Genomic DNA, 18,984 nt, shown 5'->3' with positions numbered 1-18,984 from the left:
ATCCCATGTTTCATGAGCTGAAATAAAAGATCCCAGAAATGTTCCATATGCAAAAAAGCTTCTTTCTCTCAAATGTTATTTGTCACACTGTTTCAACTGTCTTTGTGATTGTCTCCCCCCCTCCAGGTGTCACCCATCTTCCTCATTATCCCTTGTGTATTTATACCTGTGTTTTCTGTTGGTCTGTGCCAGTTTGTCTTGTTTGTTCAAGGCTACCAGTGGTTTGTCTCAGAGCCTGGGTTCACACAGTCCTTCTTTTCCTCTCCCTCCTGGTTTTGACCATTGCTGGGACAGTCTCTTAGCCTGCCTGCCTGACCACTCTGCCTGAGCCTGCCTGCTGTCTTGTACCTTTGCCCAACCTCTAGATTACCGACCTCTGCCTGACCTGAGCCTGCCTGCCGTCCTGTACCTTTCCCCCACTTCTCTGGACTATTTACCCCTGCCTGCCTTGACCTGTCTATAATCCTTTGGGATTATTAAACTATTGGTTATCCGACGTGGGTCTTACCTTCATAGCTGATACAAATTTGTTTACATGTTAGTGTATGTTCCCTTGCCAAGACCATCTATCCACCTGACAGGTATGGCGTATCAAGAGGCTGATTAAACAGCATGATCATTATACAAGTGTGCCTTGTGCTTGGGACAATAAAAGGCCACTGTAAAATGCCCAGTTTGGTCACACAACACAATGCCACAGATGTCTCAAGTTTTGAGGGAGCGTGCAATTGGCATGCTGACTGCAGGAATGTCCACCACAGCTGTTGCCAGATAACTGAACATGAATTACTCTACCACAAGCCACCTCTAACATCGTTTTAGTGAATTTGGCAGTACGCCCAGTAGTGGCGGTGAGGTTATGGTATGGGCAAGCATAAACTATGGACAATGAACACAATTGCATTTTATCAGTGCCAATTTGAATGCGAAGATACCGTGACGAGATCCTGAGACCCATTGTCGTGCCATTCATCCGCCGCCATTACCTCATATTACAGCATGATAATGCACAGCCCCATGTAGCTGGATCAATTCTTGGATCCCAGTTCTTCCATGGTCTGCATACTCACCAGACATGTCACCCACTGAGCATGTTTGGGATGCTCTGGGATCAAAAGTGTTCGACCACGTGTACCAGTTCCCGCCAATATCCAGCAACATTCAACAGCAATTGAACAACAGTCCACGGGCCACAATCAACAGCCTGATCAACTCTATGCGAAGTAGATGTGTCGCGTTGCATGAGGCAAATGGTGGTAACACCAGATACTGACTGGTTTTCTGATCCACGCCCCTGCTACCTTCTTAAGGTATCTGTGACAACAGAGGCATATCTGTATTCCCAGTCATGTAAAATCCATAGACTAGGGCCCAATGCATTTATTTCATTTGACTGATTTCCTTGTACGAACTGTTTATATTTTTGTTCAGTATAGGATAGAAGAGGCATTTGAATTTAATTGAATCCAATTATATTTCCTTTAATTCGAATTGCAATTCTGTGTCCTGTTGAAATGAAATATTTGAGCCATTCTCAATAAAATTCTGAATTGAGCACAACCCTGCTATCAATATGTTATTATGAAAACAATGAGTGGACATTATTGTGAAAACAAAGAATAGCCATTGTTTAAAACGACTGTCATAGGATTTACTTTATGAAATGTTTTACTGTATTTAAAGATGTTTGGCAGAGGGCATGTTAGCCTCGTGTCAGGTGTTCTGAGGTATTTCAGCCCACATGATAATTTGAAATAATTCCGCCCTATAATAATATCGAATAATGTGCTCAATTACGTAAATATGGGACAGAACTTCCTTGTAGCTCACTCTCGCCTTTTAACCAGAGCTAACAGATCTGCTCTTGAGAGCCAGGAAAACCGGACGTTCTGCGCCACGCTCACACACATATACGATGGGGAAAACATCTGAGCCATCTGACGTGGAAGGATTTATAGGTTTAAGCGAAATTGCTTTCCCAACAGTGAGATGAAATACCTCGGATGTTTCAGTGTGTATTTGTGTCTATAGTATTTCTGGCGCGAACGGTACCAGGGATCATGTCTGACGCACATAGAAAGTTCTCACAGTAGCCTTTATTTTCTGAAACGAGACTTTTGGACATCTGGGTCCAGAACGCTGTCAGTGTGGACACTATGCCCACGGATATCCTCCTACTGCTGCTGCTACTTGCCTCGGTGGTTGGCGCATCTGTGAGGTCGGTTGGTCCAAGGGGGCATGTGCTTCAGAACTACAGGCAAATCAGGTAGGCTACATGATTGATGTATTTGAAATGGTCATAGACTAATATCAATCACCACAGGCAGCACTTGATGTGTATTGCAAGATGCTCATGGACATGCATAGGATATGCTAATGAATACTGAGAATTATGCTCTGTTGTGAAAGTGTACTTGGCTGCTTCTACCTCTGCTGTGAATATTATTGGCGGGTACATTTTTGGCAGGTAAGCAGGACAAAAAACGAGGGAGGACTGCAATCCTCAAGTAATGGCTCATTTCATAAACATCACTGTGGGAAAGTTGAAATGTTAATATGCTTTACTTTGCTGCCATGTAACTGGTTTCACATTGGTCTCCAGTGATTATAAGTTCAAATAGATTTAAAACAATTTTCATTTTTATTTTGAGAGAGAAGAATGACCTATTTGCCTGATTTGGTTGATATTAACAGTTAACAATTAATACTTAATAAATAGTAAGACATTTCTGTTCTATTAATGCTGTGTTTCTGTAAAGGGATGGTTTCCACTCTAGCTTCCTGCAGTTAGCCTGGGCATATGTTCAAGGAAATGGGTTTTGCTAGAGATAGCTTGAATTGACAATGACTTGTTCTCAACTAGCCTACCTGGTTAAATAAAGGTTAAATAAAAAATAAAAAAATACTTGTAGTGTATTTGAGGTTTAAAAAGGTTTCAAAGGTGTGTAATTTCCACTTTGAAATCTCATACTCTATTTTCTCTTACGACAAATGTATCAACCACTACAAAAATGTCCATTAATTGTGCCCCAACAGCACACATTTTTGTTGTATCCCCAGACAAACTCACCTGATTCAACTCACTTGAGGGCTTGATGATTATTTGACAAGTTGAATCAAGTGTACTTGTCTGGGGATACAACCAAAATGTGTGCTGTTGGGGGTACAAATAACAGACATTTTTGTAGTGGTTGATACATTTTGGCAGACAAGCAGGAGAAAAAGCAAGGGAGGACTGCAATCTATTTGTGCTTCCACCAGCCACGCTCAAAATGACAATCACTTTCCCTCCCTGCTGTAAGTAGCATGATACCATTTAGATGAGATTTAATAATAGCCTTCAAAACAGAAATTCATCTGAAATTGGTTCATATGCTTCTCTGTAGGGGACCTTATATATACATATATATATACATATATATATACACACACACACACACACACACAAAGGTATGTGGACACCCCTTCAAATTAATGGATTATATAGGGTGTATACACTAATGGTCAAAAGTTTTAGAAGACCTACTCATTCAAGGGTTTTTCTATATTTTTTACTTATTTTCTACATTGTAGTATAATAGTGAAGACATCAAAACTATTAAATAACACATATGGAATCATGTAGTAACCAAAAAAGTGTTAAATATAAAATATATTTTGATTTGTTTGAGATTCTTCAAATAGCCACCCTTTGCCTTCATGGCAGTTTGCACACTCTTGGCATTCTCTTAACCAGCTTAACCTGGAATGCTTTTCCAACAGTCTTGAAGGAGTTCCCACATATGCTGAGGACTTGTAGGCTGCTTTTCCTTCACTCTGCGGTCCGACTTCACTGAACACTTCATCACTCTCCTTCTTGGTAAAATAGACCTTACACAGCTTGGAGGTGTGTTGGGTCATTGCCTGTTGAAAAACAAATGATACTCTCACTAAGCCCAAACCAGATGGGATGGCGTATTGCTGCAGAATGCTGTGGTAGCCATGCTGGGTAAGTGTGCCTTGAATTATGAATCAATCCCAGACAGTGTCACCAGCAAAGCACCCCCACAACATAATGGAGACTTTTATCTCCCTCACCAACTTCAAACATCTGCTATCTGAGCAGCTAACCGATCGCTGCAGCTGTACATAGTCTATCGGTAAATAGCCCACCCATTTTTACCTACCTCATCCCCATACTGTTTTTATTTATTTACTTTTCTGCTCTTTTGCACACCAATATGTCTACCTGTACATGACCATCTGATCATTTATCACTCCAGTGTTAATCTGCAAAATTGTAATTATTCGCCTACCTCCTCATGCCTTTTGCACACAATGTATATAGACTCCCCTTTTTTTCTACTGTGTTATTGACTTGTTAATTGTTTACTCCATGTGTAACTTTGTGTTGTCTGTTCACACTGCTATGCTTTATCTTGGCCAGGTCGCAGTTGCAAATGACAACTTGTTCTCAACTAGCCTACCTGGTTAAATAAAGGTGAAATAAATAAATAATAATAATAACACGTCCACCTTCATATTTTACGATGGGAAATACACATTGCGGATTTCATCCGTTTACCCACACCGTGCCAAAGATCTCAAATTTGGACTCCAGACCAAAGCACAGATTGCCACCGGTCTAATGTCCATTGCTCGTGTTTCTTGGCCCAAGGAAATCTCTTATTCTTATTGGTGTCCTTTAGTAGTGGTTTCTTTGCAGCAATTCGATCATAAAAGGCCTGATTTATGCAATTTCCTCTGAACAGTTGATGTTGAGATGTGTCTGTTACTTGAACTCTGTGAAGCATTTATTTGGGCTGCAATTTCTGAGGCTGGTAAGTCTAATGAACGTATCCTCTGCAGCAGAGGTAACTGGGTCTTGCATTCCTGTGGCGGTCCTCATGAGAGTCAGTTTCATCATGGCGCTTGATGGTTTTTGCGACTGCACTTGAAGAAACTTTCAAAGTTCTTGAAATGTTCCTTATTGACTTCATGTTTTAAGTAATGATGGTCTGTCGTTTCTCTTTGCTTATTTGAGCTGTTCTTGCCATAAAATGGACTTGGTATTTTACCAAATAGGGCTATCTTCTGTATACCCCTCCTACCTTGTCAGAACACAAGCAATTGGCTCAAACACATTAAGACAGAAAGAAATTCCACAAATGAACTTTTAAGAAGGCTCACCTGTTAATTGAAATGTATTCCAGGTGACTACCCCATGACGCTGGCTGAGAGAATAACAAGAGTGTGCAAAGTTGTCATCAAGGCAAAGGGTGGCTATTTGAAGAATCTCAAATATAAAAGATATTTAGATTTGTTTAACACTTTTTTGGTTACAACATGATTCCATATCTGTTATTTCATAGTTTTGATGTCTTCACTATTATTCTACCATGTAGAAAATAGTAAAAAAATAAATTAAAATCCTTGAATGAGTAGATGTTCAAAAACTTTTGACCGGTAGTGTGTATATATATATAATGAGGAGGGAATTACTTGAATTAGATGCTGGCATGATGCATTTAGACTATAGCTCTTCACATCCATTGCTATTTGTGGTGAAGCTAGGCCTATATCCACATTCTTAGGTATAAGCTATTATTGTATAGGATATTCGTTTGTTGACCTGAATGAGTAAAGTCATACTTTAAAAGTTTGTGTTGGGTCAATTTATTAAAATGTCAGTATTTCACAATTCTGTATGTATTGAGATGTGTTATTTATGTAGCTGGGATTGGATCCTGATGCCTACTGCATTATAGAGGGTTTTGTTTGGTTGATGCAAGGTGCGTGGTTAGAAAAATCACTTAATCAGATTACGTAACCTACATTTATGGTTATTGTTGTGGCTTTGCTACCTGAAGGTTATCCGATTGGAAAGCAAAAGAGCAAAATCTCATTGTAATTAAAAGTGATTTTTAATACACCAATGATGTCACCGTATTGATATGTTGATTTATAGGCTAGTAATTCGCTCCATTTGGGCGACATCTAGTCCAGTTTTCCCCAAATTCCAGTCCTCAAGTAATGGCTCATTTCATAAACATCACTGTGGGAAAGTTGACATGTTAATATGCTTTACTTTGCTGCCATGTAACTGGTTTCACATTTGTCTACAGTGATTATAAGTTCAAATAGATTTAAAACAATTTTCATTTTTATTTTGAGAGAGAAAAATGACCTATTTACCTGATTTGCTTGATATTAACAGTTAACAATTAATACTTAATAAATAGTAAGACATTTCTGTTCTATTAATGCTGTGTTTCTGTAAAGGGATGGTTTCCACTCTAGCTTCCTGCAGTTAGCCTGGGCATATGTTCAAGGAAATGGGTTTTGCTAGAGATAGCTTGAGCTGACAATGACTTGTTCTCAACTAGCCTACCTGGTTAAATAAAGGGTAAATTAAAAATTAAAAAATACTTGTAGTGTATTTGAGGTTTAAAAAGGTTTCAAAGGTGTGTAATTTCCACTCTGAAATCTCAGACTCTATTTTCTCTTACGACAAAATGTATCAACCACTACAAAAATGTCCATTAATTGTGCCCCAACAGCACACATTTTTGTTGTATCCCCAGACAAACTCACCTGATTCAACTCACTTGAGGGCTTGATGATTAGTTGACAAGTTGAATCAAGTGTACTTGTCTGGGGATACAACCTAAATGTGTGCTGTTGGGGGTACAAATAACGGACATTTTTGTAGTGGTTTGTGGAAATTACACACCTTTGAAACATTTTTAAACCTCAAATACACTACAAGTTTTTATTTTATTTTTTATTTCACCTTTATTTAACCAGATAGGCTAGTTGAGAACAAGTTCTCATGTACAACCGCGACCTGGCCAAGATAAAGCAAAGCAGTGCGACACAAACATTAACACTGTGTTGCACATGGAATAAACAAACATACAGTCAATAATACAATAGAAAAAGTCTACACAGTCTGTAAAAATTAGGTAGGATAAGGGAGGTAAAGTTGAACATTTCCCTTTCAGGTCAACAAGGGAATAACAAGCCTTTATTTTCTGAAACTGGACTTTTGGACTGATTGCAGTTATCCATCCACAGGGTGATCAAATGAAGATCCGACATCTGTAGTTCAATGTGGCTGTGCACGGGTATGCCATGCAGTCGCCTATGTGGTGCTTTGAGTACAGCTGGCCCCTGTCCAGTCACATCGGAAGGACTGTCGTTAACTTTTCCCTGCAGTGCTTCTTCGCTGCAACCCTCACACCACATCATGTCATGTCTCAGTGCCCCAGGACTAAAGAGACAGCAGGTTTTCTAGTCACATCAGTGACCTTCTGTAGGAATAGATGTTGGTCGCAGCACGTTTAGCCATCAGCATGGCTTTTGCCAAGTGCTTGTCCTGACCAATCAAATCACTTCCTTTCCCAGTTCACCTGGCACCTCACACGCAGGACAAACTCCTCATCGTATTGGCCCAATGTATTCAAACTTGTGTGAACAGGCATTGTCTGTGTGTCTTGCGCTGTATTGCACAAATTACACTGCGCAAATGAGGGCCCACAGTCCATTTGGTTATAAAGATTACACTGTACTATGTTTAAATAGCGATGATCTCCTGTCGGCCTTGCGTTGATCCTTAGATATTGCATCAATTCACATTTGATGTGCCAGATGTCTGCTTAGCCACAAATGGATGTTCCAGCCTCACCCTTATCATGGGGGACCAATCCCTTAGCACAATGGACCGGCAGGAGAACTCATTGAAGATCATTGCATTACTGACTCAGTCAGCGCCTGCCTAAAACAATCAAATCAACGATACTGTCATGTTATTTAAAATCCCAGAGGCATCTGCTGAGAGAGTTAAGATTACGTTGCTTCCTGAGGCTTATTGAGAAAGAATTTAGCAGATTTGTGTACACCTTCCACCTTTACTTTCCATTACAATACCTAGAGGGGATCATAGTCCAATATTAATCCTCTCTGACCTTGTGAGAAGAATATGGCATTGATTTGTTTGGAACTGCTTATGTGGGTGATGGTTCCAGTGGTTTTCTTATTTAAGCAACATGATGTTTGAAGCATTATTTGAGATTTGCAAGTCAAAATAGGAAATGGCTTCGCATATCAGTGTCGGCTTGTTTTTAAGATTTTTAGGTCAACCACCTTTGAGGAGCTTCACTCATGCCTCTGTCTTATTGCCACCAGAGTTCTTTCTACTGAGGCTTTTCATTTTAAGACCAAGCTTAAGCTGCTTGGAATGTTTATAGCTTTGAGGATATAGGCATTACGAGCCCGATTCAGACATAGGAAATGTACGCCTTTCCTACGCAAGCCTTTCCTATCCACTTCTCAATAGTTGGTATTCAGACTTATCTTGCGCAGGTATGTAACAGGATTTGCAGGCGTGGTGCCCTTGCGCAAGCTGAATACATGTAATTAATCCACTGAAACCCTCCCACATGCTAGCCATCATATTTTCTCAGTACATTGAGTACGTTTTTGTAGTACATTTATCTAAAGCCATCCCTTTAAATTTGGTGTACCTTTCATCTTAATTTTCTCAACAGACTGACTAGAATATATGGAGAGAACCGGTTCAGAATATTAGGGATCAATGAAAGAAAGCCATGTAAACACATGCATATTCATCTCCTTTTCTGTCATGTTTTGTCATTTATTATCTTGTCTTGTCCCTGTGCTTCCCATTCTATTCGTTTCCCTCTGCTGGTCTTATTAGGTTCTTTCCCTCTTTCTATCCCTCTCTCTCCCCCTCCCTCTCTCACTCTCTCGCTCTCTCTTCTCTCTATCGTTCCGTTCCTGCTCCCAGCTGTTCCTATTCCCCTAATCAATCATTTAGTCTTCCCACACCTGTTCCCGATCCTTTCCCCTGATTAGAGTCCCTATTTCTTCCTTTGTGTTCCGTTCCTGTCCTGTCGGTTCCTTGTCTAGAATTCACCGTGCTGTGTTTGTGTATCGCCCTGTCGTGTCGTGTTTTCCTCAGATGCTGCGTGGTGAGCAGGTGTCTGAGTCTGTCTGGTTCAAGTGCCTTCCCGAGGCAACCTGCTGTTCACCTGCTGTTCAAGATCGAGTCTCCAGTTTGTCCTCGTCATTTCGAGTGAAAGTTGTGTTTTTTGTTTGTATTTACTTTACTGGATTAAAGACTCTGTTTTCGCCAAGTCGCTTTTGGGTCCTCTTTCACCTGCATGACAGAAGGAACCGACCAAGGAATGGACCCAGCGACTTCAGACGCTCGTTACACTGCCGTCGAGATCCAAGGAGCCATGCTCGGCAGACACGAGCAGGAATTGTCTGCTGCTCGCCATGCCGTGGAGAACCTGGCCGCTCAGGTTTCCGACCTCTCTGGACAGTTCCAGAGTCTACGTCTCGTGCCACCTGTTACTTCCTGGCCTGCCGAGCCTCCAGAACCTAGGGTTAATAACCCACCTTGCTACTCCGGGCAGCCCACTGAGTGCCGCTCCTTTCTCACGCAGTGTGAGATTGTGTTCTCTCTCCAACCCAACACATACTCTAGAGAGAGAGCTCGGGTTGCTTACGTCATTTCACTCCTTACTGGCCGGGCTCGAGAATGGGGCACAGCTATCTGGGAGGCAAGGGCTGATTGCTCTAACAAGTTCCAGAACTTTAAAGAGGAGATGATTCGGGTTTTTGACCGTTCAGTTTTTGGTAGGGAGGCTTCTAGGGCCCTGGCTTCCTTATGCCAAGGTGAACGGTCCATAACGGATTATTCTATTGAGTTTCGCACTCTTGCTGCCTCTAGTGAGTGGAACGAGCCGGCGCTGCTCGCTCGTTTTCTGGAGGGACTCCACGCAGTGGTTAAGGATGAGATTCTCTCCCGGGAGGTTCCTTCAGATGTGGACTCTTTGATTGCTCTCGCCATTCGCCTAGAACGACGGGTAGATCTTCGTCACCGGGCTCGTGGAAGAGAGCTCGCATCAACGGTGTTTCCCTGCTCCGCATCGCAACCATCTCCCTCCTCTGGCTCAGAGTCTGAGCCCATGCAGCTGGGAGGGATTCGCATCTCGACTAAGGAGAGGGAACGGAGGATCACCAACCGCCTGTGCCTCTATTGCGGAGTTGCTGGACATTTTGTTAATTCATGTCCAGTAAAAGCCAGAGCTCATCTGTAAGCGGAGGGCTACAGGTGAGCGCAACTACTCAAGTCTCTCCATCAAAATCCTGTACTACTTTGTCGGTCCATCTACGCTGGACCGGTTCGGGTGCTACATGTAGTGCCTTGATAGACTCTGGGGTTGAGGGTTGTTTCATGGACGAAGCATGGGTTCGGAAACATGACATTCCTTTCAGAGAGTTAGAGAAGCCTACGCCCATGTTCGCCTTAGATGGTAGTCATCTTCCCAGTATCAGATTTGAGACACTACCTTTAACCCTCACAGTATCTGGTAACCACAGTGAGACTATTTCTTTTTTGATTTTTCGTTCACCGTTTACACCTGTTGTTTTGGGTCATCCCTGGCTAGTATGTCATAATCCTTCTATTAATTGGTCTAGTAATTCTATCCTATCCTGGAACGTTTCTTGTCATGTGAAGTGTTTAATGTCTGCCATCCCTCCCGTTTCTTCTGTCCCTACTTCTCAGGAGGAACCTGGCGATTTGACAGGAGTGCCGGAGGAATATCATGATCTGCGCACGGTCTTCAGTCGGTCCCGAGCCAACTCCCTTCCTCCTCACCGGTCGTATGATTGTAGTATTGATCTCCTTCCGGGGACCACTCCTCCTCGGGGTAGACTATACTCTCTGTCGGCTCCCGAACGTAAGGCTCTCGAGGATTATTTGTCTGTGTCTCTTGACGCCGGTACCATAGTGCCTTCTTCCTCTCCGGCCGGGGCGGGGTTTTTTTGTTAAGAAGAAGGACGGTACTCTGCGCCCTGCGTGGATTATCGAGGGCTGAATGACATAACGGTTAAGAATCGTTATCCGCTTCCCTTATGTCATCAGCCTTCGAGATTCTGCAGGGAGCCAGGTGCTTTACTAAGTTGGACCTTCGTAACGCTTACCATCTCGTGCGCATCAGAGAGGGGGACGAGTGGAAAACGGCGTTTAACACTCCGTTAGGGCATTTTGAGTACCGGGTTCTGCCGTTTGGTCTCGCCAATGCGCCAGCTGTTTTTCAGGCATTAGTTAATGATGTTCTGAGAGACATGCTGAACATCTTTGTTTTTGTCTATCTTGACGATATCCTGATTTTTTCTCCGTCACTCGAGATTCATGTTCAGCACGTTCGACGTGTTCTACAGCGCCTTTTAGAGAATTGTCTCTACGTAAAGTCTGAGAAGTGCTCTTTTCATGTCTCCTCCGTTACTTTTCTCGGTTCCGTTATTTCCGCTGAAGGCATTCAGATGGATTCCGCTAAGGTCCAAGCTGTCAGTGATTGGCCCGTTCCAAGGTCACGTGTCGAGTTGCAGCGCTTTTAGGTTTCGCTAATTTCTATCGGCGTTTCATTCGTAATTTCGGTCAAGTTGCTGCCCCTCTCACAGCTCTTACTTCTGTCAAGACGTGTTTTAAGTGGTCCGGTTCCGCCCAGGGAGCTTTTGATCTTCTAAAAGAACGTTTTACGTCCGCTCCTATCCTCGTTACTCCTGACGTCACTAGACAATTCATTGTCGAGGTTGACGCTTCAGAGGTAGGCGTGGGAGCCATTCTATCCCAGCGCTTCCAGTCTGACGATAAGGTTCATCCTTGCGCTTATTTTTCTCATCGCCTGTCGCCATCTGAGCGCAACTATGATGTGGGTAACCGTGAACTGCTCGCCATCCGCTTAGCCCTAGGCGAATGGCGACAGTGGTTGGAGGGGGCGACCGTTCCTTTTGTCGTTTGGACAGACCATAAGAACCTTGAGTACATCCGTTCTGCCAAACGACTTAATGCCCGTCAAGCTCGTTGGGCGTTGTTTTTCGCTCGTTTCGAGTTTGTGATTTCTTACCGTCCGGGTAGCAAGAACACCAAGCCTGATGCCTTATCCCGTCTGTTTAGTTCTTCTGTGGCTTCTACTGATCCCGAGGGGATTCTTCCTTATGGGCGTGTTGTCGGGTTAACAGTCTGGGGAATTGAAAGACAGGTTAAGCAAGCACTCACGCACACTGCGTCGCCGCGCGCTTGTCCTAGTAACCTCCTTTTCGTTCCTGTTTCCACTCGTCTGGCTGTTCTTCAGTGGGCTCACTCTGCCAAGTTAGCTGGTCATCCCGGTGTTCGAGGCACTCTTGCGTCTATTCGCCAGCGCTTTTGGTGGCCGACTCAGGAGCGTGACACGCGCCGTTTCGTGGCTGCTTGTTCGGACTGCGCGCAGACTAGGTCGGGTAACTCTCCTCCTGCCGGTCGTCTCAGACCGCTCCCCATTCCTTCTCGACCATGGTCTCACATCGCCCTAGACTTCATTACCGGTCTGCCTTTGTCTGCGGGGAAGACTGTGATTCTTACGGTTGTCGATAGGTTCTCTAAGGCGGCACATTTCATTCCCCTCGCTAAACTTCCTTCCGCTAAGGAGACGGCACAAATCATTATCGAGAATGTATTCAGAATTCATGGCCTCCCGTTAGACGCCGTTTCAGACAGAGGCCCGCAATTCACGTCACAGTTTTGGAGGGAGTTCTGTCGTTTGATTGGTGCGTCCGTCAGTCTCTCTTCCGGGTTTCATCCCCAGTCTAACGGTCAAGCAGAGAGGGCCAATCAGACGATTGGTCGCATACTACGCAGCCTTTCTTTCAGAAACCCTGCGTCTTGGGCAGAACAGCTCCCCTGGGCAGAATACGCTCACAATTCGCTTCCTTCGTCTGCTACCGGGTTATCTCCGTTTCAGAGTAGTCTGGGTTACCAGCCTCCTCTGTTCTCATCCCAGCTTGCCGAGTCCAGCGTTCCCTCCGCTCAAGCGTTTGTCCAACGTTGTGAGCGCACCTGGGAGGAGGGTGAGGTCTGCACTTTGCCGTTACAGGGCACAGACTGTGAGAGCCGCCAATAAACGCAGGATTAAGAGTCCAAGGTATTGTTGCGGCCAGAGAGTGTGGCTTTCCACTCGCAACCTTCCTCTTACGACAGCTTCTCGTAAGTTGACTCCGCGGTTCATTGGTCCGTTCCGTGTCTCCCAGGTCGTCAATCCTGTCGCTGTGCGACTGCTTCTTCCGCGACATCTTCGTCGCGTCCATCCTGTCTTCCATGTCTCCTGTGTCAAGCCCTTTCTTCGCACCCCCGTTCGTCTTCCCTCCCCCTCCCGTCCTTGTCGAGAGCGCACCTATTTACAAGGTACATAAGATCATGGACATGCGTTCTCGGGGACGGGGTCACCAATACTTAGTGGATTGGGAGGGTTACGGTCCTGAGGAGAGGAGTTGGGTTCCGTCTCGGGACGTGCTGGACCGTTCACTCATTGATGATTTCCTCCGTTGCCGCCAGGATTCCTCCTCGAGTGCGCCAGGAGGCGCTCGGTGAGTGGGGGGTACTGTCATGTTTTGTCATTTATTATCTTGTCTTGTCCCTGTGCTTCCCATTCTATTCGTTTCCCTCTGCTGGTCTTATTAGGTTCTTTCCCTCTTTCTATCCCTCTCTCTCCCCCTCCCTCTCTCACTCTCTCGCTCTCTCTTCTCTCTATCGTTCCGTTCCTGCTCCCAGCTGTTCCTATTCCCCTAATCAATCATTTAGTCTTCCCACACCTGTTCCCGATCCTTTCCCCTGATTAGAGTCCCTATTTCTTCCTTTGTGTTCCGTTCCTGTCCTGTCGGTTCCTTGTCTAGAATTCACCGTGCTGTGTTTGTGTATCGCCCTGTCGTGTCGTGTTTTCCTCAGATGCTGCGTGGTGAGCAGGTGTCTGAGTCTGTCTGGTTCAAGTGCCTTCCCGAGGCAACCTGCTGTTCACCTGCTGTTCAAGATCGAGTCTCCAGTTTGTCCTCGTCATTTCGAGTGAAAGTTGTGTTTTTTGTTTGTATTTACTTTACTGGATTAAAGACTCTGTTTTCGCCAAGTCGCTTTTGGGTCCTCTTTCACCTGCATGACATTTTCAGCACCTGTTGGTAGATTTAAAAATACTCTGATCTTGTATATTATTTTGGGTTAAGAACATATTCATGAATAATACAAAAACAGGTTTGGAGGACCTTTACGCCCTAAATAAATTGGTGAATCAAAAATACAGTGGTTTGATTCCTCCTGAAAGTTGCATTATTCAATTGTTCAATCTATGAAATATTGAAAGGTGAGGAAAGTTTGAACAGTAGTCCTATAGATCTACCCTAATAATCTTTACTATAATCAAGGAGGTGTGATGACAACGGTCAAGTAGTCGGGAACCATGCGCCAGTCTCCAGGTTTAAACTTCCATGTGTGGACTGTGTTCCATAATGTTTCAAATAGGCTCCATGTCCCAAATTATTGCACAATGTTATTATACTATTGCTATCGAAAGTGACAGTGGAAAGAAAGGTAAACTAATGATGTAGTGGAATGATGGAAAATGTAAAGAAACTAACACTAAAGTGACAGTTATAAATGTATGTGGGTACAAAAAATGTCTAGAATAAAAAAAAAATATCTAGAACTTAATAGGGTTCTTCAGCTGTCCCAATAGGAGAACCCTTTGAAAACCCCTTTTTGGTTCCAGGTAGAATTAGTTTGGTTCCAGAGGGTTCTACATGGAACCCAAAAGAGTTTTTCCTATGGGGACAACCGAAGAAACCTTTTGCAACCCTTTTTTCTAAGAGTGTATAAGTGACGTGGCTACCGAGAGTGGCTAAACAAACAACAACATTTAAACAGTGAAAAGTCCGGGCAATATAATTGACACATTCAAGAAATCCTAAATCAACTCAGTAGATTTGGCACTATACTATCATTTGCACATGGCTATACAGAAGCCTTTAGCTTGGATCTCCAAATTTCATCCAGCATTTTATAAACTTCACTGTGGAAAAGTTGATATGTTGTTAAGCTTCAGTTGACTGCCATACAACCTGTAGCTGGGGAGACGTAACATAGTAAAAGAAAATTCAGGACACTAAAAGTAGTATGATATATTATATTTGGTCGGCCTATTGTATGTATTCATTTGTGGATGTCCATCATTCATTTCGCATGATATGTTACGAATTAAAATGTGTATGATATGTTACTAAGTGCAATATGTGCAATATGTTATGAATTTGCAATACGCGTGATATGAATTCCAATTTTTGGTGGGTAATGTTAGCTATGCATTAAGGTTACGTTTTTTTAAACCTTTATTTAACTAGGTAAGTCAGTCAATATCAAATTCATATTTTCAATGACAGCCTAGGAACAGTGGGTTAACTGCCTTGTTCAGGGGCAGAACGACAGATTTTTACCTGGTCAGCACGGGGATTTGATCTAGCAACCTTTTGGTTGGTGTTGGGATAAAGGGTTAAGGTTAGGGTTAGGGGAAGGGTTAGCTAACATGCTAAGTAGTTGCAAAGTAGCTCAAATGCTAAAGTTGTCCTTGATGAGATTCGAACACGTATGATAGATGTTCGCGTTATACGTCCACCCACCCTCCTTTCATTTTTGCCTTAAGTAACCTTCTTTCTGTCTTATGTAGCCATACCAAACAAAACATATCATACTAATTTAAGTGTCTCAGATTTTTGTTTACTATGTTACGTCTAGTCTATGAGACCAGCCTGTGCCATGTGACTGGTTTTACAGTTGTATCCAGCTATCATAAATTACAACTAGAATGTAGCCTATGGAGAAGGCATTCAGAATGGAGACCAATAAAATACAGTCATCAAAACATATGCGTTTCGGAACCCATGCATAGATTTAAAAACACTGTTGTTTCACAATATGTAGGTTTAGGGAAGTTTTCATGGTCCCTTGGCAATCATGAAAAAATGGGTTGAGAGTCTTTACGCACAAAAGAAAAGGAAAAAGGTGGTTTGATTCATTTAGAAAATTGCTACATTCAGTTCTTCAAACCATGGTGATGTTGGAAGATTAGTGTACATAGAAGTATGATAGGGAGAATAGTGTACAATACCCTGGTCTACAGTCCACACTCACCATGGAAATGTGTGATGACAAGTTTTGCATCATGCGTCAGGTTCAAACTGCTTGGTGTGCGCTTATTTAATAAGCCAACATGTCATTTTTCTTTTTACATTAAATATGGTAAACTGTTAATGATCCCCAGCAACAACCACCGTGACAGCATTTACAGAAGAAGAAGAATGAAATGAAATGTAGACTATACCAACTGAAGGGATCCAACAGTACTACCCACGGACGATATTGAAAGTGGCTAATATTTAACATGATAGAAATAGGAAACAGAGAAAGTCTGGATATATAATTAAAACATTGGAGAGTGACCGAAGGTTCGATTTTCCGCGACTGTTATTGCGTAATGCTTTGCATCATCACATTCACATGTACCCATTTGGCTTGCGTCTCCAAGTTTCATCCCTTGAAGTTAAAAGGCCATACAATTTAAATTCTGCATAATGGCTCATTTCATAAACATCACTGTGGGAAAGTCGAAATGTTAATATGCTTTACTTTGCTGCCATGTAACTGGTTTCACATTGGTCTCCAGTGATTATAAGTTCAAATAGATCTAAAACAATGTTCATTTTTATTTTGTGAGAAAAAAAATGACCTACTTACCTGATTTGTTTGATATTAATAGTTAACAATTAATACTTAATAAATAGTAAGACATTTCTGATCTATTAATGCTGTGTTTCTGTAAAGGGATGGTTTCCACACTAGCTTCCTGCAGTTAGCCTGGGCATATGTTCAAGGAAATGGGTTTTGCTAGCGATAGCTTGAGCTGTCAATGACTTTGTGATAAAAACCTACAGCTGGCATTCCATAGACAATTTGTGGTGTGTGTGACCCTAGATAGAGATAGCCTGGAAGAGTTTAGAACAATCCCTCATTGTTTCGCTCATTGTTTTGCTCTGATTCATGTGCAGTAAATTGAGCAGCTGCTGAAAAATGAGCTCCTGTATATATTGAGATTTAAATGGTTTTTTAGAGTGAAGTACATCAAAAAAATCAAGAGAAAACTGCAAGACTCAATAGAAGACAAAACAAGGAACAAACCAAAAAAGACAGGCTTTTGAAAAATTAACTATTTTTCATAAAATTGTACAGTTATCTTAGCTAGCTGAATTGCTAGCAGAATTGTTTACTTGTTGCTAAGCAGTTGCTAGGGACTCTCCTGGAAGAAGCTAGCTAGCTTACAAAGAATAACAACAAAAAATATCTAGTTAACAGAAGAAAGGAAGACAAAATAAGGACAAAAGAAGGACAGAAGAAAAGGAAAAGAAAGAGGACAACATAGTGAAACAGTACTTCTATTGCAACTTGTATTTCGTCGTCCTAACGTAGTCGACACTGCTATCTGCCCAGCAGCTAGCCAGCTAGCATACGTCCACCGTCTACCGAATTGCAGCACTGTAGAAACTATTACACTCAACTGAACGACTTGATTAGTGTAGTGTTAGCTAGCTACATAGTTGTCTTTGCTGTCTTCGTATCCAAGATAATTGTGTAGTTTAGAGCGTGTAGTCTTAGAGTGATTATCTTAATTTACTGAGGTTAGCTAGCCAGCTATTTGTCGTCCTTAACGTAGGAGACACTGCTAGCTAGCCAACAGCTAGCCAACGTCTACTGAATAGAACTTCCGCACTCAACAACCCGGTCGCATTCCGCTTCGCTCCACAGGTAGTATCACATTTTTCATTTCATTTCATTACAGCACAACGGTTTGATTTGTTTGATCGTAGCTAGCTACATAGCTAGCTACATAGCCGTCTGTGTATCAAAGATAATTGTTGTCGTTCTTTTAACGCAACGTAACGTAATCAACACTGCTAGCTAGCCAGCTAGCCCCCGAATAGCAGCACTGTAGAAACTATTACACTCAACGGAACAACTTGATTAGTGTAGTGTCAACAACGCAGCCACTGCCAGCTAGCCTACAAAGTCAACAACGCAGCCACTGCCAGCTAGCCTACTTCAGCAGTACTGTATCATTTTAATCATTTTAGTCAATAAGATTCTTGCTACGTAAGCTTAACTTTCTGAACATTTGAGACGTGTAGTCCACTTGTCATTCCAATCTCCTTGCATTAGCGTAGCCTCTTCTGTAGCCTGTCAACTATGTGTCTGTCTATCCCTGTTCTCTCCTCTCTGCACAGACCATACAAACGCTCCACACCGCGTGGCCGCTGCCACCCTAATCTGGTGGTCCCAGCGCGCACGACCCACGTGGAGTTCCAGGTCTCCGGTAGCCTCTGGAACTGCCGATCTGCAGCCAACAAGGCAGAGTTCATCTCAGCCTATGCCTCCCTCCAGTCCCTCGACTTCTTGGCACTGACAGAAACATGGATCACCACAGATAACACTGCTACTCCTACTGCTCTTCGTCCGCCCACGTGTTCTCGCACACCCCGAGAGCTTCTGGTCAGCGGGGTGGTGGCATCGGGATCCTTATCTCTCCCAAGTGGTCATTCTCTCTTTCTCCCCTTACCCATCTGTCTATCGCCTCCTTTGAATTTCATGCTGTCACAGTTACCAGCCCTTTCAAGCTTAACATCCTTATCATTTATCGCCCTCCAGGTCCCCTCGGAGAGTTCATCAATGAGCTTGATGCCTTGATAAGCTCCTTTCCTGAGGACGGCTCACCTCTCACAGTTCTGGGCGACTTTAACCTCCCCACGTCTACCTTTGACTCATTCCTCTCTGCCTCCTTCTTTCCACTCCTCTCCTCTTTGACCTCACCCTCTCACCTTCCCCCTACTCACAAGGCAGGCAATACGCTCGACCTCATCTTTACTAGATGCTGTTTTTCCACTAACCTCATTGCAACTCCCCTCCAAGTCTCCGACCACTACCTTGTATCCTTTTCCCTCTCGCTCTCATCCAACACTTCCCACACTGCCCCTACTCGGATGGTATCGCGGCGTCCCAACCTTCGCTCTCTCCCCCGCTACTCTCTCCTCTTCCATCCTATCATCTCTTCCCTCTGCTCAAAC

The 18,984-nt window shown here is 43.2% G+C and overlaps 1 protein-coding gene across 1 annotated transcript in view; it reads left to right on the top strand.

The window, feature by feature from the left end:
- The first annotated feature begins 1,848 nt into the window (after nucleotides 1-1,848).
- Nucleotides 1,849-18,984, top strand: part of LOC123994919 (gamma-aminobutyric acid receptor subunit rho-1-like) — a 35,186-nt gene continuing 18,050 nt past the window's right edge. The window contains exon 1 of the mRNA XM_046298027.1: nucleotides 1,849-2,266. Coding sequence (XP_046153983.1) covers nucleotides 2,157-2,266 — 110 coding nt within the window. The 5' untranslated portion in view covers nucleotides 1,849-2,156. The remainder of the gene's footprint in view (nucleotides 2,267-18,984) is intronic.

Source organism: Oncorhynchus gorbuscha, linkage group LG14 (genome assembly GCF_021184085.1).
Source record: "Oncorhynchus gorbuscha isolate QuinsamMale2020 ecotype Even-year linkage group LG14, OgorEven_v1.0, whole genome shotgun sequence".
Classification (NCBI taxonomy): domain Eukaryota; kingdom Metazoa; phylum Chordata; class Actinopteri; order Salmoniformes; family Salmonidae; genus Oncorhynchus; species Oncorhynchus gorbuscha.
This window is presented reverse-complemented; position numbering and strand designations above follow the sequence as displayed.